General features: G+C 40.4%; 1 protein-coding gene across 1 annotated transcript; it reads left to right on the forward strand.

Moving 5' to 3' along the window:
- The first annotated feature begins 885 nt into the window (after nucleotides 1–885).
- LOC134291128 (uncharacterized) lies at nucleotides 886–3,018 on the forward strand. Its single transcript, XM_062858486.1, has one exon. The coding sequence runs from the start codon at nucleotides 886–888 to the stop codon at nucleotides 3,016–3,018; it is 2,133 nt and encodes a 710-aa protein (XP_062714470.1).
- Nucleotides 3,019–27,182: the final 24,164 nt, after the last annotated feature.

The raw sequence follows: 27,182 nt of genomic DNA on the forward strand, positions 1-27,182 counted from the left end.
CACGTTGTACAACGAGCGACGCAGTGAAGTGCCCATTCTTGCAACGACCGAAAACTCCCCAGTGCAGTGACTATTCCTCGCGAACCAGTGACCAAACTCCTAATCTGTCCACTCCGTCGTTGTCCCGCGGTTGAGCTCCGAAGAGGATTCCCTTGCGTGAACATCTTTTTGGTCCTTCGAACCGGATCCAAGTGGAACCAGTGTGCGTTGTAGTGCGAACTAATTGCCGTCGCATGAGACTCCACCGTTGCGAACGTTGTAACACGCGTGCTACCTAATCACCCTCTGTGGGTGATATATACCGATCACCGATAATTGGCTCTGTGTTGTGACTGTGCTGGGTTGGTCGGCCGAAAATTGGGCTTCCCGTCGTGTGCCCGTGTGAGCCGGCTTTGTGCAGAATAAGATCGCCGCGCGAGTACAAAGTGATTGAAAGCGAACAGTGATCGCTGGTTGAACGCTGGTCGGTGAACTTTGACACTAAGCTGGACAATTGAACCAGAAAAGAAAGCGCAGTGAATGTTGTACCGCCTGTGCACAGTGGTCAAAAGTGATAATTTAAACGTTCTTAGCGCTTGTTTTTTTTTTTTTGGGATCGTTTTCGGGTTTATCGACAAAACCCGCACCTGTTTGCTGCCGTTTTTCGGGTTTATCGTTAAAACCTGATATTCCATTTCCTGGTTTGGGCGTCAGAACCAGTGCCACCGTGAGTAAGGCTTGAGAGCGTTGGGTCGGCGTGGCTTCGGTGAGTACACCATCTAGAGTAGGCAACTTTTTTGGAATTTCGTTGTGGTGGAGTGGATTGGCATCGCTTTTTGGATTTCGTTTGGGTTGTGGTGGCTGTTTGTGGTTATTGCTTGTTACGTGGCACTCTGAGGCAGCAGAATGGCGCTTCGAGAACGGTCGAAAATGATGAGCGTGACTGTGGACGCAATCAAGACTATCCAAGACTTCGTCGACAACTACGATGCCGAAGTTGACCAAAGTAAAATCAAATCTAGATTGATGAGATTGGATCAACTGTACAGCCGATTTGAAGCCGTCTCCATTGAGGTGGAATTGTTGATGGACGAGGAGGCTGAGACGAAGGCCACATTTACGAAAAACCGTAGTGAAATGGAAGATACATACTATGCGCTGCGTGACTTCCTCACCTTGAACAAACCCGACAAACTCTCCTCTCCCCACTCTTCCCACGTTTCTTCGTCCGTTGTGCGATTACCGAAGATCGATCTTCCGACATTCGATGGTGAGATCGATAATTGGATCCCTTTTCATGATGCCTACCGTAGCTTGATCCACAATAATAAGGATCTTGCTGCCGTCGACAAGTTCCATTATCTAATGGCGGCACTGAAGGATCCAGTAAAGCGACTACTGGAAACAACGAGCATCACAGGGAACAACTACAAGATCGCCTGGGATCTTCTAGTCAGTCAGTACGACAATAAGCGCCTCTTAATTAAGAACCACATCAATTCTCTTTTCAATGTAGAACCTGTTGAAGAGGAGTCTTCTGTTGCAATTCTAGCACTGGTTGATTATTTTGAACGACATGTGAAGATTCTGACGACGTTGGGAGAGCCAACCACAGAATGGAGCTCTCTGTTAGTGCACATGGTGTGTAGTCGCTTGGACCAGAGCATCTTGAGGGACTGGGAGAGGTCAACCAGCAACAATAAGAAGAAGATTCCAACATACAGTGAACTGATTACTTTTTTGAAGGATCACGCTAGGATCCTGTTTTCACTGAACAGTGGAAGCATTACGCCTCTTTGTCCGATGGAGAAATCACATCAATCTGGTGCTTACACCGCAGCCGTTTCGAATCCCTCTCCACCGAAAGCGACCAGTTGCATTGCATGCAACCAATCCCACCGCATCTACGACTGCGAAGAATTCAAACGAATGGAACTAGATCAGAAGCAAGACACCGTCCGGAGGAAGAAGTTGTGCTGGAACTGTCTGGGGTCCAGTCACTTCAGCCGTGAATGCTCGTCCAAACCCTGTCGGAAATGCAACGAGAACCACCACACATTGCTGCATCCGTTCACCCCCAATGACCGTTGCACTCGACCCCAATCAAACCCACCAGATCAATATGTTTCTGATTGTAACGACGAGTCTGTGATCCCTGCACTGTTATCACTTCCCTCTCCACTTGCCTCCACCACTACACCCGCCACCCAACAGCCTACTTTCAACTCGCTAGCTGCAGCAAACTCGTACAAAACCAGCCTCCCAACAGTCTTGCTGTCTACAGCCGTGGTAAAGGTCCATGGCCCTTCGGGACGGTCCACACTCGTCCGAACTCTGCTGGACTCTTGCTCGGAGTCGAATTTTATCACCGACCGGATTGTTCAGCTTCTGGGACTGAATCGACGAAAGCAGCCAGCTGTTATCGCCGGAATGGGTGGATCTACAGTAAACAGTCACCAGTGCACCATTGCCACATTCAGTTCCGTTGATTCCACCTACTCGAACACGTTGACGTTCAACATTCTTCCCACAATCACCAACGATCTGCCCGGAAAGAGAGTTGACACTTCTGATTGGGACCTTCCTTCGACTGTGATCTTAGCCGATCCCGATTTTGCCAAGCCACGGAGCATCGACATGGTTATCGGTGCTCAGCTTTTCTTCAGCCTTCTGCGAGAAGGTCAACTATCTGTCGCTGCCGGTTCTCCGGCGAATCAGCCAATTCTCCAACGCACCGTGCTCGGTTGGGTGGTCAGTGGTCCTGTAACCACAAAAGACCAGTCACAAAAAGCAAGACCGCTCGCTCTGCTGTGCACCACTGTTCGTCACGTGAAGCCTCAACAAGCTTGTTATGTTCGGCGGCCTCCGGGAGGTCGCGGTCCAGTCGAGGAAAAACTACTTCCAACAAATCGACATTTGCAAAATCGTAAACTACAGCAACTCGTGGTCCAGCACCGCACTCTTCGAAAACCAGCGTTGATTGGGCGTTTCCATGCTGATTCTTCTGAAGGACAACCACGAGTCTCCGCTCAAGTGTAACATGAGCCGTATAGCAAGGGTATGCCCTGGCACAGATAGACCGGTCCCTGTGGTTAGACTTGCATTTGGCGCAGTCTGCGACTGGCCGATCTTAAGGGAATGCCCATTACCCATCGACGATACCGTTTCCAACTTTACTTCTATCGAAGTGCTTATCCTACAAAACAACAACACACCATCTACTATCATTTGTATCTACTACTACACAAACACTGTTAAAACATACACACTCTTGAACTAGGTTTATCTTTGAATGAAATTATTTCATTGGTGGCCGGTATGTTGCGTCCACCGCAAATTGAATTGTATTTTTAGCACACAACACACCAACTGAACCATTGTGTCCCACTACACAACAAATGATAAAAAATAGCTATTGAAGTCAGTTACTACCATCTCTTTGACCCGTGCGATCGCGAAATACACGTTGTACAACGAGCGACGCAGTGAAGTGCCCATTCTTGCAACGACCGAAAACTCCCCAGTAGTGCAGTGACTATTCCTCGCGAACCAGTGACCAAACTCCTAATCTGTCCACTCCGTCGTTGTCCCGCGGTTGAGCTCCGAAGAGGATTCCCTTGCGTGGACACTATGTTTAAGCCGAATTGATTTGTACGCATCTTAGAATAGCAATCTTACATAAAACGTAGTAAAAACTTTCGTAATCATCTACGTGTTTATTTCCCAGTATCTTGTTGAACACATTTAGGTCCTCCTAGCCGTTAATGAGTTTATGATCCTGTACAGGTTTACGGTCCAACGCTGGTTGATCTTTTTTTTTATTGTAGCGAAACGTTGAAAATTAACGTTCAAGCATTCTTCCACCCCCTGTTGCACCGTTTCTCCAATGCCTTGCTCAAGTCATTTCATCTCGCATACCGATTACCTCGGCTCATAATGAATTCACTACCGTTCCCAAACTCGCTACTTCAGACTTCAAAGTCTCCATGGCGACCTTCATTTCAATAACTGAATCCACAGTGTTGCCAGAGATAGGAAATTATATTACATCAGAGTTAAGTTTCCTGCAATGCCTTTTGGAAACTGGATTTCCAATGTATCGAATTATTAAATGCGTTCTTAGCAAACATTTATCATGAAATAAAGTGATTAAGAATGATCAAATAATAATATGTATCGAATTTACTCATTGTAAAATAAGGTTACCTACCTGATGGCAACAGTACCTACTGTTCGGCGTTTGATAAAGGTAGATTATATTGTAGTCGGTTACAAATGCAGACTGGATTTGCTGTGAACCACCAAACCTCTCCAACATATTACGATTACCTACTTGAATCAATTGACTTTCCGAAACCTGGGGTCATTACAGCACTCTGTTCAGTTTAAATCAACTTTTTCATGCTTCCTGGATGCAGTTTTAGGAAATATGTGACAACTTCACAATATAAACTGCTATAAGGCGCCATCCACAGATTACGTAACGCTTTAGGGTGAGGGGGGAGTACAGTCCAGCGTTACGGCCCATACAAAAAGTTTAGGGTTTTCATACAAAAAAGCGTTACAGAAGGGTGAGGGGGGTCATAAATTGTAAATTTTAGCGTTACGTAATAAATGAATACTGCCTAATCAGATTTTCTAAACATGGCTGTTCACATCAGAATGCAATTTGATGAAAAAGTTTTGTTAAAAACTATCCTCAAGCCAAGCGGTAGTTTATAGAATTGCAAAAAACGTTGTACACAACTCGGTGCAGAACTCGATTTTAAAAATCATCATTCTGCACCTTGTTGCGTAAACTACTATGATGGCCTTGAAGGTGGTTGAATAAAGTTGGACCAATTCAATGCCACAGTTTTAACTATTGGCGAATGGTACGACCAGAGCGACACAATCTAGTTGGTAATTCATGTATTTTGGACAGGCTGAGGACAACGTTGGAAAAATCGTCCCCTAGCTTCATTAGAAAGCAATTGATTATTTTGCAAAGTTACTAATACGCTTATAATATGATTTTACTTTGCGTTCCTGGTGACTAAAACCTTAACGAAAGCATTTTAAGCTGAGAAAATCACAATTTCCAATCGCCTGTTTGAATTGCATTTTGGACACCGAATATATGTTTTGGACACCCTCAGGTATATATAATTTGGACAGGGCAATTATCTCCATGTTTTGCCATGTGTACTGCTAAATCATGGAAGTAGCATAAATTAACAAATATTTCTTGCAAATAATCCAATTTCTCCGCTTAACAGGCACCTATTTTGATAACTATTACGGTTTTTGTTAAAATCGAGGAAATATCGCCAGACCCATAGAATACGCCTCAAAGTATGCAATCGCACAGCAACCCCATGTAGTTCGTCAGATGACCAAAATATATTTACAGTAGAAAAATTGTAATGTATTTTGGACACCACCAATTTTAAGCATTCTAGATGAATGTTAAGAGATTGGCTGCCTTATGCTTCTTTATTGAACATTTTTCATTGCAATAAGGCATTTAAATTTCTTACAATTATTATTTCAACGATTTTGGGGTGAATATTGTGTGTGACTATGAAGTGCATGTCGTCTTGCATACCTGTGCATTTGAGGGGTTTCAGTGAAACAATTTACATTCTCGATAATTTTGAAGTAAATTCGTAATTGTTAAGCGTATTTTCAACGTAAGTCATCAGAATAGGGTCCGTTTGTTTCAATAATCGATATTGAGAAGTATCTTCTTTAATTAGCTCTCCGGAACAAGACCTATATCGCCGTGCATGTTCAAATAACATACATGTCCAAATTATATTTTTTACCCTAGTGACGGCAACTGATTCACCTGTGATCGGACTGTTTTTTGAAGATTTGGGACTTTCCCGCTGTTGAATTGAACTGGCGGATCCAGGTGTGTGCGTTTTTTGAAGATGCCAGATCTTGAAAAAGTAAAAGCAGGGTGGCAGGATTTAAGACGTGTCTAAATTCAAAATATTTAGGGCATACCTTAAATTATTTTGTTGTTGTTTTTCAAGGGACGAGTTTCCCCTGTCTTCGATTTCTGGTGCTCCAGTAATTTATGCTTGGTTTCAATATCCGATTCTTCCTGCTTCTGTAGTTCTTCAGCAGCTGAATCTGAAGCCTGCAGGCTTTTGTATTTCCGGCTCACAATCACCGCAATTCTTTTTGAAGCACCATAGAACTCAGTGCGTCCGGTTCGAATATTTTCTATCTTTTCGTTGGAAGCAAGTTTGGGCCACATCAGCTGCTTCTCGAAGAATTTAGCCACAGTAAATATCTGCTAATAAGTTTGATTTTCTATTATCTGGAATAACATTATTTGCACAATGAAACATTAGCATTAAGGCGAAACTGGAAGCATTTTCTCATTTTTTCGGTTTTTGATTTTTCATTAAATAACGAAGCAATATTTTTAAAATCGGTTTTCGTACACATGTAAAGTATGGATCAAGGTATTTTCTGAATTTTTTTGAGGTGGAAAATGTTTTCCATTTTTGGAAAAAAACATTTTTTTTGTAAAATTTTGTTCAAAAAAAAACGGAAAACATTTTCCACTACAAAAAACTCAGGAGATACCTTGATCCATAGTCTACATGTGCACGAAAACCGATTTTGAAAATATTGCTTCGTTATTTAATAAAAAAACAAAAACCAAAAAGTGAGGAAATGCTTCCAGTTTCGCCTTAAGCTTACATTGATTGAATTTTCATTTCAGGTATTGTATTTAGCCCATCTACCGGCAGCATACTTTTTTTTTTTGCAGAAAATGTTCAAATGGATGTAACTTTTATAATTTTCAATATTTTGTCTCAATTTTTGCAGAGGACTCTGAAAATGTCTTCTATTTTCAGGAAATGCCCAGGTTGGGACAATTGGCCTCTTGGTTCCAGAGATATTCCGTTGTTCCTTGGGGTACCAGCATATGGCCAACCGCACACATTAAGTGTGACACATTAATTCACTTCTATTTTATGTAAGACAATGAATAATGACCGTCCCATGTCTTTCCGAGGTCTTATGGCCACTTCCGGAACCCGAGTTAGTTCCTCCGGAACCGGTTACAGGCAGCACATAATGTGTAAAAAAACATGTAAAACAACACATAAATTCACATCTGCTATCTGTGAGATTTCAAACGGTTCCAGTACGGTTCAGTACTCCCGGATATAATGTGGCCACCTTCGGGTCCCGGATAAATTCCTCCTGATCCCGGGTAGATTCCTCCAGAATTGGTTCAAGGCTATTGTTGAAACTCGATTTCAACGGGAACGGATTCCGAAATATGATCCGCCAGCCGAAGGCAAAGCCGAAACGAATGCGGTTCGGCTTTGGGAGAATATAATTTACTTTAGAGAAAAATTTAAACGATTAGCATATCATTCAACGCAGAACGTTATCAATATTCTTATTAATAAACATTTAAGTGTCTAGGATCACATTGCAGATGCTCCGCGTTCATGGTGTTAGGAACACCTGGATTACGCTTTCAATCAAAGTGTTACATAACTAGCACTTACGTTTAGTCCCTTCGTTCTGGTTCTTTTTTTTATTCCGTGTTGGATATTATCATCACTGCGACCATTGTTTTGATCTATTGTGACATATTCCCCTTTTTTGTTTAGCTTTGTCTGGATAACGTACCACTATCAGGAGTGATCGTCATCGATTGACATAAAGCATTTTCCCAGCACGGCACTACACTTCGGATGAAGTACACTACCGTACTGGGATTTGTTCTCCAGATTTCAAAGGGTTCAAGTCGCCCCTTATTGAAGAACCTAATTCTTTGAATAAAAATTGCCGGATAATGACATAACAAGTGTTCCGAGTCTTCCTTTCCTGTGTTGCAAAAACGACACAGATCATTTTGACGTTTTCGATTAGCTTCAAATGATATCGGCTCGGACAATGACCTGTCATAAGACCAGTATACATACTAATATCTTTCTTGGAGAGTTCCAATATTTTGCGAGTCATTTTAACGTTCGGATTAATAAAACGTTTCGCCTGCCTCGCTATTGGAGTGTTTTTCCAACTGGCATCCACTTTTAATAATTCCCATACCTTCAGCTCCATTTTAAGAGATGCAGTAGGAGGCCCATAAAAGGGTTCTTGTCCTATAAATTGGTGTGACGATCCGAGCCTAGCTAACATATCTGCTCTTTCGTTACCTTCAATTCGGCAGTGACCAGGAACCTAGTATAGATTGACCATCAACAAAAGCATTCAAGGTTTGGTATGACGACTCAGATTACGGGCTTGTAGTCGAGCTGTCGAAGATCAAAACTCCGAAGATGGCATTTTTGGAATACATGGGCCAGTATTTGCTTGACAAGATCTGTGAATTCACAAATGGAGAAGCTCTTGCCGCAAATGATCCTACATTCCAGCCACTTACGCGACTACCTCTTTTGGCATGGATAGCCATTCTTGTGAACGCTGGAAGAACAAAAGCATGAAACTCGAATTTTACAGAGCAGTATGTCGTTGAAGCGCTACGAAGCCAGGTATTTCGATCTGTATGTGTTTTTTTAATGCAAAAGCAATAAATTGTTTGCAATTTTTTGTAGATATATCAGATTTGATGATTCAGTGGTAAGGCGTACTCCTGCTCAATATCGAGGAGATGGAGCAGAATATCCGGTCCAAGCTAGTATACTGATCATCTCTCGCTCATCAGAATAGTGTTTGATAGGCAGAAGCTTCACGCATTCGATGTATTCGTTCAATACATGGCCTACTTGCCTAATTTCACCTTCTATAAAATTTTCACACTTGTTCGCTACCTAGCGAATTCTATCATATCTATCATTTCTAGATTGAGTTTAAATAAGGGCGAAAGTAACATGAGAGAGTTCTCTTCATCGACTCTCTCTTCGGCAAATTAAAGTGACAAGATGCAAATTCAATCGAACTTTTTTACACTTAGACGCTAGATTGCATCGCAACCTAGCGATTTATGATAAAAAAGTTCAACCATACTTGCATCTTGTCACTTTAATTTGCAGGAGAGAGAGTCGATGAAGAGAACTCTCTCATGTTACTTTCGCCCTTATTTAAACTCAATCTAGATTTCATTATCCACTTTGATCTCTACTCCCTCATACTTATGAGTAGAAAGAGATCGATATAGCCACAAAATCATCAAGTTAGTTACAAAAAAGTTTTGTTGAAAAGTACAGGCCGGGAAAATATGTGACTGCCATGAGCGGATGATAAATTAAGGTAGATGCTCTTAAATTGTATACATGAAAGATAAGCCAGATCCTTACGGAATAAAGATTTGGGCTATATGCGATGTAGCCACGTCGTATTTTCTTTATTACGATGTGTATCCAAATGTTTACAATGAAAATATCTAAATATACACTGTGCTCGAGCTGAAATTTTAAGGAAAAATCAACGGATCATCCGAGATCAGCCAAGAAAAATGTGTGGTCCTCCGGCTCATGGAAGTTATCCAGTACCACACCTGCCACACGCTATGTCCAAAAGGAAGTATTATGAAAAATGAATGTACCTTAAATGTTATTTCCTAGGATCATAGGTTTGAACCTCTAGTTTCAGAATCTGTGCGGGTTAAAATATTTCATCTTGGGTTTTTTTGATATTTTTGATTTTTTTTTTTCCTATTTTCCCATACAAATGTCGAAAAAGTCATTTTAAGGTCAAATTCATCCCTTACAAAAATGTATGAAAAAAAAAACCCAAGATGGATGATTTTAAATCGCACTTATTCTGAATCTAGGGGTTCAAAAAACGGTTCTAGCGAAAAAAAAATTGAGGTACATTCACTTTTCATAATACTTCCCTTTGGACATAGCGTGAGCCAGTAAACAACATTGTACTAAAACTTTTTAGTACATGAACTTATCCAGTACCCCACCAGCCAGTGAGTATATATGAGCTAGCAAATCTACTTTTCAAGCAATCCAAGCGTGGAAAAAAGATTTTCCGACCAATTTTCCCACAACTAGCTGGTAAAAGGTACCAAATAAGCATGAAAGGCGTGTGAGAATTCAACTTTTCTAGCAATAAGCGCACATTATCTCACTGGCTGGGAGTTTTATCTAACCCAGTGATCTGGAATTTTCACGGACGCTTTTCCTGACATACTTGAGCAGTTTTCCGGCGAAATTTTCCGCGGCTAATTGATTTTTTTATTTTCATTAAATGAAATGAGTAGTTTCCTAGAGAAAATTCCACTTTTCTAGTAATAAGCGCACATTATCTCACTGGCTGGGAGTTTTATCTAACCCAGTGATCTGAAATTTTCACGGAAAATTGGTAGTGGAAATTAGGATAGCGAGAGCGATGCAATTTACAGTAACTCGATGTGGTACAAAGACTGTGCTACGATTTACGAGAGAAAATTGAAAATGTTTGGCCATAGCACGAGCTCTACCAACACTTTGTTCGTAGATTTTGTTATGCAACACTACGTGACTCTGACGCCATTATGGACTGGAATTCTGCATAATAAAACAGTACACTCTGTGCCACCGATACTGTCGAAATTCATATGCTCAACTAATAACGTGGAAATGGAGCAATACAAAGGAAGCGATAAGGTCGAAAGTCATCGAGGTCGGAAAGATGCCGCTACGAGCCGAGAGGCTTATTGACCTAATGAAAACCCAAACCAAGGCCAACGTAATTCGTTATCGTTCAAATATACCAAAGGGACGGCTGAATGCCAGGAAAGGGACCTTTCGGAGAAAAATAAGGGCTACAACGAAACAGACGACAGTAAGCAGTGTAAGTTATAATTGTAGCACATCCCTTCAAAACAGGGCGTCAATGATCTATCATCTATTTAACTCAAGTCAATAAATACTGTTAAAAATTGATCGAACATCTTTCATTCCATGTACATCATTTTAGCTTCACAATTTTAAAAATCATCAAACGATAATCATAATAATGTAAAATTTGGTATCAACTGTAACATATGATCTGTTTTGAATGAGGCGAGATCATTTCTATATACACACGTTAATTAATTTGTTTTGTCTCTTATTGAAGCTGAAAGGAGTTTCCTAAATAATTATGATTGATTTGTAAACAATTTATCAACGTGTATCAAAACTAAGAGTAATTCGCTTAAGCCTTACTCAAATTGACGGCACGTTTTACTGACAACTTCAGAATTTCTCCGGAATCTTTACTTAATCACCATATATTATTTATGAAATTGTTTTCTTACCTTAAATTAGGACCTCCGCCAGACAACACCAAGGACGCCGGCAGTGATGACCCTATCAAAACTGAGGGAAACCTCAGCCGAATGGGGTAGAACACCCAGCCTAGTTAGCGCGGCGAAGAAAAAAAATCGCAAAACTGTCGAGAAAGCGACTTTTCGACCGTTCCTTCAAGGACCTGAGCTGCTTTGAAATCCCTACGCAGGAGGAGTTTACCGCCAAAGCGGCAAAAGCGGCCCAGCAGCACAATGGAAGAAGGCTATATTTCGGACGCAACCATTTCCAACACCGATCAATCACCGTTGATGTTGATGAGCTGGAAACTGTCATCAACGGTTGGTTGATTGATTGCAGCCGAAATAACAGCAGCGGGACTATCAGCGGAATATTATCTGCTGCAGCCATCTTATGCGGCCTCCATTTTGTTCGACCAAAAGTCGCAAAACCAAGAATTGATGTTGATGGAGTACCGTAGAATGGTATCGAAAAATCGGATAATTGTACCGTTCTGCGATGGAATTCATAACTATCTGATTTTCATCGATTTTGTTAAACGATTATTTTTCCCAACGAAAATTTGCTTCTAAGACAGCTCCGCACTTCTTTGAGGTGATTCGAAAACTCGGGGACAAAGCTGGTGATAGAATGCGGTGGGAAACCGAAGTAGAAGAGTGGACAGTTGAAGATAGACCATGTACCCAACAGACGGACAACGAAAGTTATGGAATTTTCACGATTGAATTTTTCAAAATTTTATTGAAGGGGGAAAGTGATTTTAATATAAACGTGAACCCCAAGCAGTGGAGAAGCGAAAACTATATTTGGAGTGCTACCACGACTTCCCCAGCTGCACACTTTGTGGACAAATTGGAAATGAAAATTTTGCAATAGTTTGCAAAGATTGTCCTTTTAAGCTTTGCAAAGTCTTTGTAAAAGAATCTAACAGAAAATGCATAATTTGCCCATAGAATTGTTTTTTTTTGTATATAAAACAATGAATAATAAAATACATTAAAAACTAACAGTGTAACACAATATATAAAATAAGAAAGAATAAACCGGAATCAAAAGAGTGGAATTGACAGCAGCTAAAATGAGACTTTAAATATTTCACCGGAAAACTTTAAACTGATGTCATTAAAAGAGTCTATCAAATAATCCCAGCCATTGAGAGAAGATGCGGTTATAACAGACAACGTTAAATTTACTATAATAAACTGCTTATTTCACAGCTAGACTGCTCAAAATCAATTAGGGGCCAGTTCATAAACCAAGTAGATTTTTTGGAGGGGATGGTGGTTTGGCCAAAGTCTACGCTCCATACAATTGTTTAAGGACATAAGTCTACGAGGGGGAAGGAGGGAGGGTCTGACATGCCTCATTGGATTGGATAGAACTCACAGACAATGAGATAAAGTGCCCCAATGATAGGAACCCTGTACCAGTTATGGACACATTTGTTAATTTGGGTTCCACTTCGCACTATTTACATGCATTCCTTATGGGATTAGCCATAACTGGTACACTATGGCGAAATAGGGTGCAAGGAAACCGAAAAATCAAGGAAAATAATTTATTTCTATCGTAACTTGAGCAAATTGTGAAGTTTGAATGATTGCAATCATCTTTTGTGAAAACTGCTCAAATATATCAGGAAAAGCATCTGTGAAAATTCCAGATCACTGGGTTAGATAAAACTCCCAGCCAGTGAGATAATGTGCGCTTATTACTAGAAAAGTTGAATTTTCTCTAGAAAACTACTCATTTCATTGAATAAAAATTAAAAATCAAGAAGCCGTGAAAAATTTAGCCGGAAAACTGCTCAAGTATGTCAGGAAAAGCGTCCGTGAAAATTCCTAATCACCGGGTTAGATAAAACTCCCAGCCAGTGAGATAATGTGCGCTTATTGCTAGAAAAGTTGAATTCTCACACGCCTTTCATGCTTATTTGGTACCTTTTACCAGCTAGTTGTGGAAAAATTGGTCGGAAAATCTTTTTTCCACGCTTGGAATGCTTGAAAAGCAGATTTCATAGCTCATATATACTCACTGGCTGGTGTGGTACTGGATAAGTTCATGTACTAAAAAGTTTTAGTACAAGGTTGTTTACTGGCTGGTGTGGTACTGGTGTACAAAAAGATGTACTTTATTTCCCTTTCCCCCCATGGTACTGTCATCAAATTGATAACTGCTACATCACTTCCTTTCTTCACTTATATTGTCCATTGTTCTTATAAAACTAAAACACTTAAAACTAAAACTTAACACTTGAGCACAGCTCTCACTTTCACTCTCTAGACTTCCCCATCTAGACCTCCCTATAGACTTTCATCTATAAACTAACTCTTATCAACTGACTTCTATAAACTCAACTATTAACTGACTACATACTGACTGCCCCCCTCTTAACATAGTAATGTCTTTTATAAGTTGGCTTTCAAGTAATGTTTATGACAGTACACGTCTGTTTTGGCTACCTAGTTCATACCTTTGGGTGTTAACGAACATTCGTTGAACCCCACGTGACTCGCTATTTACTATTTAAGGTATTCCTTAACGGCGGTTCGTAGATTCCAACGTGCTCGCTCGGAGCGTTCTGACCTCTAGGTCTTTGTTTATCTTAATGGCTAATTTCCACCTGGTAAGTACTGTGTAAAAAGATAGGACAAGTAATGGTCACGTAAAACTTTTGCAATCAAAATTACTTAAGCGTTCGCAGTTGATAAGTAAATAATTTGCAGCCAGAAAGATTTGCCAACAGATGGCACTGTCATGCGATGCTGTCAGTCATGTTGTTAATTTTCCGTACGGAATAATATGTCGATGTATTATTCCGTGAGTTAAAATGGCATTTCTCTTTCGTTTTTGTTTCTTCTTTCGCACCAAAGACATCAGGGTGCATTAAGCTGTTAGTACACAGGGGCCTTAGGCATGTAGTACACAGCGTCAAATATTTTATTTATTTATTTATTTGATTGACGTCAAATAAATAAAAAAAATGACAAGCCGCCAACTTGTGACGTAGTTGGGGGGTCGAAGCTCTCCAAAATTGGACAAAATTCAACTTTTTTCAGTCCAATGCACTAGTTTTCACGTGGATATGCCTGAATAAGATGAATTGCATCGATATTTTCCGCATTCGATTGGTTTTGAAAGGCCTTGCCCCCCAACTAAGTCACAAGTTGGCGCGTATGCGCAGCAAAACACAATAAGCACGGATATCCTGCGGTTAATTTCAGAACAACTCCAGCTCGGTGAATATGTTTGGAATTATGTGAGAATCTGCAGCATTGCTCTTGCTCTGTTTTGCTCTATCAAAAGAAATCTGAGGTTTTCTAGTTCTCGAAAATTCCTAAAAGAGTTCTCTCAGGAGTTTCCCGATATTTCCTCTAGAATGTCCCCCAGGAGTTCACGGAAATTCATCTAGAAGTTCTCCTCCAGTTCTTCCTCCAGGAGATTATCAGGAATTCTTCCGGATTTTCCCGAATATTTTCGTGGGAGTTCCCCGGAAATTCCTCCAGGAGTTCCCCGGGAATTCCTCAAGGAGTGTTTCGGACAAGGGGTGGTCACTACACAGTGTGCCAAACACATACTGGGCACATCTTTGGCACAATATATCACAATCATAGGCACCGTTGGAAATACAAACCTTCTTTGATTAAAAACAAAGCTGACAGCCGTTTAGTCAAAACAGTTACCGCAAATGCAAACGGAACATTCGCGTCGCGCTCTGCCGCGTATTTTATGATCTGTATTGGACGTATGTTTTTGGAATTGGTATGGAGACAACCATAGATTTGGTGAGTCATTTCAGAAGGTAATGAGAGTTGGATACTTGGTGATCCCGAGTGTCATTAGACCCTTAGGAGAACCATCCATGTACCGTGGACCAAGCCATGGACTTTGTTTTTTTTTTAAGATACTTTGAGAAGATCATTATATTTTTCAGACAGACTTTCGGAGCAAACTAGAAGTTGTGTATGGAACCATAAGCAAGCACCTACAACATATTTTAAGGATTCAAAATTTATGCAACCAATTACTTGCACGGCTTACCGAAGAAAGGATTAACAAGATAGCCCCAAATTGCTCCGGTGTTGAAGGAGGAGGCAACCTCAGATGACTTTTATTTTCATTTTTATTTCTATGATTTTTAACAGTTAGGGTAAAAACACTAGACTTCGCCCCCCTAAAATTATGCACTAATCTTCGCCACTTCATACATAAAAAATTACATTTGTATGGAGGGGGCGAAGACTAGAGCAGTGGCGAAGTCTAGTGCTTTTACCCTACCAATTTTTGAATCGCAGGTGGCACTCCTCTGGTAGATATAAACGAAATCATGTCCTTTCAAAAAATTATTCAATATTTAACCCTGCGGACGGAGAACAGAGGGACATTCTTGTTTTGGGAAATTTTTATGAGCTTCAGAATCATACACTGCATCTGAAGAACGAAAAACACAAGAACGCTGACGTCAATGAATAGTTGTCGCACGTTGAGCAACCGAAATCAAACTCCAAGAGTTTTATACTATCGGCCGATGCGATTCAGCATTTGAATAAGCTGAACTAACAATAAGTTCCATAGTTATAAACATAAAAATAATTTCAGTACCTGTAGAATAAAAAATAGTATAAAAATAGAAAAATAAAATAAAAATACATATAGTGGAAAAAGAAGCCGTCATATCCCCTTTGAACTTACATATACACGATAACATCACTATTCAACGAACTGCAAGATGTGAAACGGTAACTGCGAGCCGTGTTTGCTATAATCACTACGGGCATCTGGCGAAAACCGATGAACATCCAGTGAATTTTTGATTTTGAAAACACCGTGAATGAGTCCATTTGAAATGAAGAGTCATTATTAACCCGGTAGCGGTCGCGTCGTGTACTGAGTACACGCACCATGAAAAAAGCTCGCTTGCGATACACAGCGTGTGCGCGGTGTCGCTGATGGTGGCCGAAGACGCGACTGCTTGAGGGTTAAGGTTTTAAAATTACTATCTTCACCCGTTTCTCGAAAGTTTGAAGAAACTTTTGATTTAGCTTGCACTTGAGGTTGTGCATAATTTACAAACTTATTGATACAAACGATACTTCAATATTGTATACACGAACTCCTCTTTTGTATACACATGCATTAATATGGCTAAAATATAAACGACTCATAAGAAAGTGATCATTTGTCATAAATAATTCCAAAAGTCCCAGTGAAGAAACAGGGGTGTAAGCAGTAATAAACAAAAGTTCCATAAACAAATAGAAAAGTGAATAAATAAATCAAAAGTTTCCATAAATAATTGATTTTTGAGCAATTACAAACGTCAAAAATGCAATGAATAATTCAACTGTTGCAATAAAAAAAAGCCAATTTTCCCACCAAAAAACTTCGAATTTTCCATAAATAAATCCGATTTTTCCATAATAAATTAGAAAATCTATATATATATAAAAGTCAATGTATGTATGTTTGTATGTTAATTTGTATGTTAATTTGTATGTAAATTTGTATGTTAATTTGTATGTTAATTTGTATGTTTGTATGTATGTATGTATGTATGTTCCAGCATAACTCTGGAGTGCCTCAACCAATTTCAACCAAATTTGGTATACACATTTGTTAGGTTAAGGAGGTGGTTATAAGGGTATTGGAATTCAAGATGGCGGCTCGGGTTCCAAGATGGCGGACTATAATCCAAGATGGCGGCCATGGAATCGTGGTTTGAGCTATTATACCATGCAATATGGGTATCTATCGATCGGGCTTGATGAGTAGAATTCAAAAATGAAAATCCGGCGCCATTTTGAAATCCAATATGGCGGACTATAAATCCAACATGGCGGTTTGAAATCCAAGATGGCGGTCATGTAATTGTGGTTTGTGCTATGATACCATGCAATATGGGTATCTATCAATCGGGCTTGACGAGTAGAAGTCAAAAATAGATATTTGACGCCATTTTGGAATCCAAGATGGCGGACCATAATCCAAGATGGCGGCCATGGAATGGTGGTTTGAGCTATGATACCATGCAATATGGGTATCTATCGATCGGGCTTGATGAGTAGAAGTCAAAAATAGATATTTGACGCCATTTTGGAATCCAAGATGGCGTACTATAATCCAAGATGGCGGCCATGGAATGGTGGTTTGAGCTATTATACCATGCAATATGGGTATCTATCAATCGTGCTTGACGAGTAGAAGTCAAAAATAGATATTTGACGCCATTTTGGAATCCAAGATGGCGGACCATAATCCAAGATGGCGGCCATGGAATGGTGGTTTGAGCTATGATACCATGCAATATGGGTATCTATCGATCGGGCTTGACGAGTAGAAGTCAAAAATAGATATTTGACGCCATTTTGGAATCCAAGATGGTGGACCATAATCCAAGATGGCGGCCATGGAATGGTGGTTTAAGTTATGATACCATGCAATATGGGTATCTATCAATCGGGCTTGACGAGTAGAAGTCAAAAATAGATATTTGACGCCATTTTGGAATCCAAGATGGTGGACCATAATCCAAGATGGCGGCCATGGAATCGTGGTTTGGGCTATGATACCATGCAATATGGGTATCTATCGATCGGGCTTGATGAGTAGAAGTCAAAAATAGATATTTGACGCCATTTTGGAATCCAAGATGGCGGACCATAATCCAAGATGGCGGCCATGGAATGGTGGTTTGAGCTATGATACCATGCAATATGGGTGTCTATCGATCGGGCTTGACGAGTAGAAGTCAAAAATACATATTTGACGCCATTTTGGAATCCAAGATGGTGGACCATAATCCAAGATGGCGGCCATGGAATCGTGGTTTGGGCTATGATACCATGCAATATGGGTATCTATCGATCGGGCTTGATGAGTAGAAGTCAAAAATAGATATTTGACGCCATTTTGGAATCCAAGATGGCGGACCATAATCCAAGATGGCGGCCATGGAATGGTGGTTTGAGCTATGATACCATGCAATATGGGTATCTATCAATCGGGCTTGACGAGTAGAAGTCAAAAATAGATATTTGACGCCATTTTGGAATCCAAGATGGCGGACCATAATCCAAGATGGCGGCCATGGAATGGTGGTTTGAGCTATTCAACCATGCAATATGGGTATCTATCGATCGGGCTTGACGAGTAGAAGTCAAAAATGAATATCCGACGCCATTTTGAAATCTAACATGGTGGACTATAAATCCAACATGGCGGACCATATTCCAAGATAGCGGCCATGGAATGGTGGTTTGAGCTATTCAACCATGCAATATGGGTATCTATCAATCGGGCTTGACGAGTAGAAATGGCAAACAGATATTTGACGACATTTTTGAATTCAAGATGGCGGACCATAATCCAAGATGGCGGCCATGGAATGGTGGTTTGAGCTATGATGCCATGCAATATGGGTATCTATCGATCGGGCTTGATGAGTAGAAGTCAAAATGGATATTCGACGCCATTTTGGAATCCAAGATGGCGGACTATAATCCAAGATGGCGGCCATGGAATGTTGGTTTAAGTTATGATACCGTGCAATATGGGTATCTATCGGTCGGGCTTGATGAGTAGAAGTCAAAAAAAGATATTTGACGCCATTTTGGAATCCAAGATGGTGGACCATAATCCAAGATGGCGGCCATGGAATCGTGGTTTGAGCTATGATACCATGCAATATGGGTATCTATCGATCGGGCTTGATGAGTAGAAGTCAAAAATAGATATTTGACGCCATTTTGGAATCCAAGATGTCGGCCATGGAATGGTGGTTTGAGCTATGATACCATGCAATATGAGTATCTATCGATCGGGCTTGATGAGTAGAAGTCAAAATGGATATTTGACGCCATTTTGGAATCCAAGATGGCGGACTATAATCCAAGATGGCAGCCATGGAATGGTGGTTTAAGTTATGATACCGTGCAATATGGGTATCTATCAATCGGGATTGACGAGTGAAAGTCAAAAATAGATATTTGACGCCATTTTGGAATCCAAGATAGTGGACCAAAATCCAAGATGGCGGCCATGGAATCGTGGTATGAGCTATTATACCATGAAATATGGGTATCTATCAATCGTGCGTGACGAGTAGAAGTCAAAAATAGATATTTGACGCTATTTTGGAATCCAAGATGGCGGACCATAATCTAAGATGGCGGCCATGGAATCGTGGTTTGAGCTATTATACCATGCAATATGGGTATCTATCAATCGGGCTTGACGAGTAGAAGTCAAAAATAGATATTTGACGCCATTTTGGAATCCAAGATGGCGGACCATAATCCAAGATGGCGGTCATGGAATGGTGGTTTGAGCTATTATACCATGCAATATGGGTATCTATCTATCGGGCTTGATGAATAGAAGTCAAAAAAAGATATTTGACGCCATTTTGGAATCCAAGATGGCGGACTATAATCCAAGATGGCGGCCATGGAATGGTGATTTGAGCTATGTTACCATGCAATATGGGTATCTATCGATCGGGCTTGACGAGTAGAAGTCAAAATGGATATTTGATGCCATTTTGGAATCCAAGATGGTGGACCATAATCCAAGATGGTGGCCATGGAATGGTGGTTTGAGCTATGATACCTTGCAATATGGGTATCAATCAATCGGGCTTGACGAGTGAAAGTCAAAAATAGATATTTGACGCCATTTTGGAATCCAAGATAGTGGACCAAAATCCAAGATGGCGGCCATGGAATCGTGGTATGAGCTATTATACCATGAAATATGGGTATCTATCAATCGTGCGTGACGAGTAGAAGTCAAAAATAGATATTTGACGCTATTTTGGAATCCAAGATGGCGGACCATAATCCAAGATGGCGGCCATGGAATCGTGGTTTGAGCTATTATACCATGCAATATGGGTATCTATCAATCGGGCTTGACGAGTAGAAGTCAAAAATAGATATTTGACGCCATTTTGGAATCCAAGATGGCGGACCATAATCCAAGATGGTGGCCATGGAATGGTGGTTTGAGCAATTCAACCATGCAATATGGGTATCTATCGATCGGGCTTGATGAGTAGAAATCAAAAAAAGATATTTGACGCCATTTTGGAATCCAAGATGGCGGACCATAATCCAAGATGGCGGCCATGGAATGGTGATTTGAGCTATGTTACCATGCAATATGGGTATCTATCAATCGGGCTTGACGAGTAGAAGTCAAAATGGATATTTGACGTCATTTTGGAATCCAAGATGGCGGACCATAATCCAAAATGGCGACCATGAAATGGTGGTTTGAACTATTATACCATGTAATATGGGTATCTATCAATCGGGCTTGACGAGTAGAAGTCAAAAATAGATATTTGACGCCATTTTGGAATCCAAGATGGCGAACCATAATCTAAGATGGCGGACATGGAATGGTGGTTTGAGCTATGATGCCATGCAATATGGGTATCCATCGATCGGGCTTGATGAGTAGAAGTCAAAAATAGACATTTGATGCCATTTTGGAATCCAAGATGGTGGACCATAATCCAAGATGGCGGCCATGGAATGGTGGTTTGAGCTATTATACCATGCAATATGGGTATCTATCGATCGGGCTTGACGAGTAGAAGTCAAAAATGAATATCCGACGCCATTTTGAAATCCAATATGGCGGACTATAATTCCAACATGGCGGACCATCATCCAAGATGGCGGCCATGGAATGGTAGCTTGAGCTATGAAACCATGCAATATGGGTATTAGAGTGGGTCATCGTTTATATGGAAAAGTGAAAAATTCAATGGTATCCCACCAGATCAAAGCTTTTTTGATACCATTTCAGGACCCAAATAAGTGTGCAAAATTTGGGCACGATCGGTTATGTCTACGTTTTGCGCATTGCGATTGAAGTTTGTATGGGGTTTTACATGGGAAAACACACTTTTTTGCATTTCTCTCATAACAAGCTCGAATTTTTCTAAATCCGTGTAACAGTTAAAGTGAAAACATAGCCTAGGGTGTCCTGAACAACTTTGTCGAAGACCGCGAAGTGATCTGACGCTTATGAAAAAAATTATAGCGTTGGCATTGCTTGGTGAAACATCATGATTTTGTTGCTATTGTTATTCATTTACATGTTAAAACATAAACACATGCATGCGGTTCGTTGGTAATAACTATTTTCACAAGCATCGGATCGCTCTGCGGTCTTGAACAAAGTTCTTCAGAACATCCTAGGCAGCGCTGTTATTGGTCGTGAGCTTCCCATGACGGTGAACAAGTAGGCCCTTTCATCGTCACAAGAAAAAACGAGCATTCGCACACTTCGTCATGTCATTTTGCAATGATCAAGCGTCATGACGGAAACTTTCATATTATTTTGAAATTGAATTTTTCACCTGGTCCAAGCAAATTTAGGCTAGCCGTTGTATTTAACAGATAGAGAGGACATACATTCATGCTTTGAAGGATTTAAACAATGACAAAATCCATGAATGTTGTAGTAATTGCCTTGTTTACAACCATGTCACGCTCCGTCATGACCGAAAAATGAGCGAATATTGTTAGACTCTCTTGGTCACTGTCTCCCGATTCGATGACATTGAGAGAGGCACTTCTGTAAAATTCACGTGACGACCCGTGTTGACGCTGACGCTTTCCAAGCCTGATCCTAGGCTATAAATTTACAGTATCGGTTAAAAAGTTTCAGACAAAGTTTTTCAACTTATGGCTAAAATGCAAAAAAGTATGTTTTCTCATACAAAATCCCATACAAATATCAATTGCAATGCGCAAAGTGTAGACGCAACCGATCGTGCTCAAATTTTGCACAGATACTCAGGACCCGAAACGGAACCAAAAAAGCTTTGATCTGAGAAAACGCTTCCGATGACCCACACTAATGGGTATCTATCAATCGGACTTGACGAGTAGAAGTCAAAAATAGATAGTTGACTCAATTTTGAAATACAAGATGGTGGGATATAAATCCAAGATGGCGGACCATAATCCAATATGGAGGTTATGGAATGGTGGTATGATTTATGAAAACATGCAATACAGGTATCTATCGATCGGGCTTGACGAGTAGAAATCGAAAATAGATATTTGACGCCATTTTGAAATCCAAGATGGCGGACCATAATCTAAGATGGCGGCCATGGAATTATGGTTTGTGCTATGATACCATGCAATGTGGATGTCAATCGGTCGGGCTTGATGAATGTATGTCTAAAATCGATATCGAACGCTATTTTGAAGTTCAAGATAGCGAACTGTAAAACATTCGTTTACTATAAAATATTTAACTTCTAGCAATTTTTTGCGTTGCAACTGTATGGAGGACTGAGGACCACCGGCGGCAGAAAGCCGCCGATGTTCCGATAGTCCGATGCGCCGTGTTTGCGTCGATTCACTTGTAGGCGAACAGCACATCCAAGCATTTGCCCGGTAGAATGCGAACAGAGGTGTTATCCCTTTTTTAAGTCCGACGAGCGTAAGCGAGTCGGACAGCATACGCTTACACGTTGTAACGCAAACATATTTTTACTGATTGAGATTTAAAACCACGGCTCCGCAATTCGATTGGTCATAGATCACGCTATGACCACATTTATCTATGGAACCTGAGATCTACATGAACCTTTAACACTTTCTCAAAGTGCCGTTAAAAAATGGTGAAAGCACTGGATTTAGCTTTAATTTATTTTGACAGAGAAAAACATGAAGAATCATCATTTACATTCAAATATATGAAACTAATAAACCTAGCAAATGCCATGTGACAAAGATGAGAAACCAAAATAAACTTTAAGTTATGGAATAGAACTTGACTTACCTCTCTTCAGCTACTGTTTTTATTGGAATGGCTTTTTTGTTTTTTTTTCCATAAATTTGTAGATTGTGTGGAAAACACAATGGCACTCTATGCCGTAGAAACGTATCAGTAGATTTAATGTTTAGTATACTAAGTATGCTTCGGAATTCTGGATTTTAGGCAGTATTTTAATATGGCTTTTATGTCACCTGGAATCTCTTTATTTTCAGCATGATCTTGCGAAACAGCGGCATGTTTACCCATTCGGCTATATGGGACTTCTCATTTGCTCCAGTCCCCCTCAATAAATAAACCCGAGCAAAGCCGGGAAATTCAGCTAGTTCACAATAAAAAACCAGATTAATCCACCTAGTGGTGATAGTGCCTTTCTCGTCGATTATGTACACAAGATTTTTCCGTCGATGTAAGCCGAAGTGTTCCTGAATTCTGAGAATACTCTAGAACGACACAAATTTCATTTTCTTCTTTTGTCACAGTGCTCGTTGATTCGTCAATTGGGAGGTGATAAACAATAAAAGTGATTAATGAAAAAATACCCATACAATAAATCGCTTAACTCATTAGATTTTTAAAGAAATGTTCTGGAGATCTCTTATTTCACCTTAAAATTTATAAATTTCTTATTTTCTTGATTTATTTGTTCCCTTCCTCAAAATGTTGAATTCCGACCAAAATTGTCCTTGGAGAAGAGGGGGATTGACATAGGAGAAAATCGAAATATGTGTCAACCTTATTCAGAAAATCAAGAACTTTTCAATGTGGAGCGGACCTGGCGTAATAGTTAAAGTTCGCGACTATCACGCCGAGGACCTGGGATCGAATCCCACGCCCAACAAACTCACTAAAAAAGAGTTCTTCCTTCGAAAGGGAAGTAAAGCACGGGTCCCGAGATGAACTAGCCTAGGGCTAAATATCTCGGTAATACAGATAGTAAAATTAAATCCATTGACGATCTTGCGCCAAAAACGACGCACAGGCAAATCCCACCGACTTCAGCATACATTGGTTGAAGCCGCCACTACAGTTTTTCAGCAGCGGTTGCGTATTTTGGGGTGGTGTTTTGACTAATCGGTTTGATTACGCACTGTTTCCTGTTGTTGGATGTGTGAATATTGTGCTTTCAAAGATCGAACATTTGCACGATCGTCGCGAAATCCTTGTAATGCTCAATACCGACGTTATGTTAAACGTACACATATTATTTTATTATATTTATCAACGAGATTTCAGCCCAGGGCTGGTTCATCTCAGAACGTACATATAGGCAGAGCAGGAAAATATCGAATCTCTCAGTTGACTACTTGATCACCTTCACTAGCACTGGATGCCGATCATTATGAAGACTATTAGACAATTTTTTTCTGCACACTTCAGCCTATATTTAATTAAAATTGGGTATTAGAATTTAATTTGACAAAAAAAAAGTGCAAGCAAGTGAAATTTTCCATAATAAAACCCATTTAAATTTCAACCATGTTACAGAGTGCGAGGGCTCAACCAGGTGCATCAAAGTTGTGCGTATTTTAGATGCAAAAGGGGATTGATGCGATCAAATTCAAATTTTCCCATGCAACGTTGACCCATCCTACTGTATAATTACGCCTCGAGAATCCAAAATGGTGTGATTTGACGAGATTCCTATAGTTTTGTGAAGAATTTGTTCTTTTACGCATATAAATTGCTTGCGTCTATTTTGTTTACCTTCGTAATTTCAGCGAAGCATCCAATCCTGATTCTGTAATGCTGCCGGTTTTCTGGTCAGACACTATTTTCTTGCTAATCATTTATCTGGTTATCGAGAATTTTTGATGTTTCGCATGCAAGCATTGGGAAACTCATTCGCTCACCCGAACGCCGGCGATGCAAAATAGCAAAAAGAACGCCAACAACCCAATACTGAGTGAGAGCACGGTGCATCAAGAACGAACGCAACACGAACTGCTCGCCACCGACGCTACCGAAGCGAATCAGGAGAGAAACAAATAGAGTGTGAAATGAATCAGCTTGGATTGGTGTATACGAAAAAACGTTCGCTCTCTCCACTATCGAGTGGCATTCGGCTGATTGAATCAGAACGCGCTCACTGATTCAATGGACTTATCCACCGATGAACCGAATTCATCGCGGTCCGAGAATTTTGACACTAGAGCGGGGCCGTTCCAATCAGAATTTGACGATTGTGATTGGGAATGGCCCCGCTCTAGTGTCAAAATTCTCGGACCGCGATGAATTCGGTTCATCGGTGGATAAGTCCATTCCCAGTACTGAATGCTTCCACTGAACGCTAAATGAACGTTGCAAAATGAATGCTCTCACACTCGACTCATTATGCAAACATTCGTTCAATATTGGTTCGTTCGTCTTCGGCACACAGATTCAGTAGCGATTTATTCAGCCGTCGTTACTTGCGTCACCGGTGCTCGGTGATTAGAACGAATGGGCAGTGAAAGTGGAATGATTTTGCTTGGATGGGGGAGAAGCACATTTGCATCAGATTGTGCGAGGTTGTGAGTGATACGCAATAAATAAATGATTTTTTTCCCATCCTTGTTCGCATGCATGAACTTGGTACATTTTTTAACTTGACACTTCCGGCGATATACCAGGAATCGGTTCCGGAGCAATATCGGTTCAAATATGATCTGAAACTGTTTTCCTGCTTACCGTTCATCTGGTTATCGAAAAAGGAGCTATTTGATGTGTCGCATGCCTGGATTTGGTTCACTTTTTTGATTGGCCTCTCCAGCGGGACTTGCGGAACCGGTTCCGGAACACTACCGGTTCAGATTTGGTCTGAAGCTATTTTTCTGCTTACCGTTCACCTGTTTATCGAAAAAGCTGCTCTTAGATGTGTCGCATGCATGGGTTTGTTTTACATTTTTAATTGGCCACTTCCGGCAGGACACCAGGAACCGGTTCCGGAACACAACCGGTTCAGATATAATCTGAAACTATTTTGCTGCTTACCTTTCAACTGGTTATCGTAAAAGCTGCTCTTAGATGTGTCGCATGCATGGGTTTGGTTCACTTATATATTTGGCCACTTCCGGCGGGACACCAGGAACCGGTTCCGGAACATTACCGCTTCAGATATGGTCTGAAACAGTTTTTCTGCTTACCGTTAATCAGGTTATCGAAAATGCCGCGGTTTTTTGGGTCGCATGCATGTGTTTGTAACATTTCCATATCTGGCCCCTTCCTGGGGTACCGGCCCGGAACACCTAAATGGCCATAACTCCGGAACGGCTGGACCGATCCGAACCATTTTTAATAGGAACCAATGGGACCAGATTCCGCGTCGAATGAATCGTCGGTCATTAAAATCGGTTGAGGTTTACTGCCAAAAAGTGACGTGAGTTTATTTTTGTACACACACATACACACACACATACACACACACACATACACACACACAGACATCACCTCAATTCATCGAGCTGAGTTGATTGGTATATATGACTTGACCCTCCGGGCCCTCTATCAAAAAGTCATTTTTGGAGTGAACATATAGCCTTTCCAGTACACTTAGTGTACGAGAAAGGCAAAAACATCATACAACTTGGTTTAATCAACGTTGAAGAAAAGCTTCTAATATTTTTGTATATAGCTGATGATTTTGACGTTGAACAACAGTTGCATAACCAAGGAACAATCATTGAAAACACATGCATTTCTCAATGCTTATACAACGGTCGTTGTTGAACAGATTCTCCATTTCTGGGCTAACAAGAGTTGAACAAAAGTTTCAGTTCCAGTAAACCAAATATTATTCCACATATGGTTTAATAACAATGGTTTGAGAAACCTTTCTTAAATTAATAATTGTTTCTTGGGTATACAGGTCTAACATGCTCATATGCTTAGGGTGTCCATTATGCCCCTAATACCCCTACAGCATCGTTTCGTTAAAATGCTGTCAGTTAAACAAATGTCAAAATTACTTACGGAAAAAGGTGAAATTTTACTTGAGCGCTCTACTTGGCAACAGGAAACTTAGCTAAACGGTGAACCGTTGATTCACATGTGCGTACTCGAGCGACACATTATATTTACTGTTTTTACATTTAAACGCAAACTTTATCGCTACTAGGGTAAAAGTGCCAATGTTCCACATAAGTGACAATTACATTATATTTACTAATTAATATGAAATAATAAGGGTGATAACGACTT

Source organism: Aedes albopictus, chromosome 1 (genome assembly GCF_035046485.1).
Source record: "Aedes albopictus strain Foshan chromosome 1, AalbF5, whole genome shotgun sequence".
In the NCBI taxonomy this organism is placed as follows: Eukaryota; Metazoa; Arthropoda; class Insecta; order Diptera; family Culicidae; genus Aedes; species Aedes albopictus.

What these genes read in the sequence shown, in the direction of transcription:
- LOC134291128 (XM_062858486.1), top strand. Translation starts at nt 886, where the DNA reads ATGGCGCTTCGAGAACGGTCGAAAATGATGAGCGTGACTGTGGACGCA.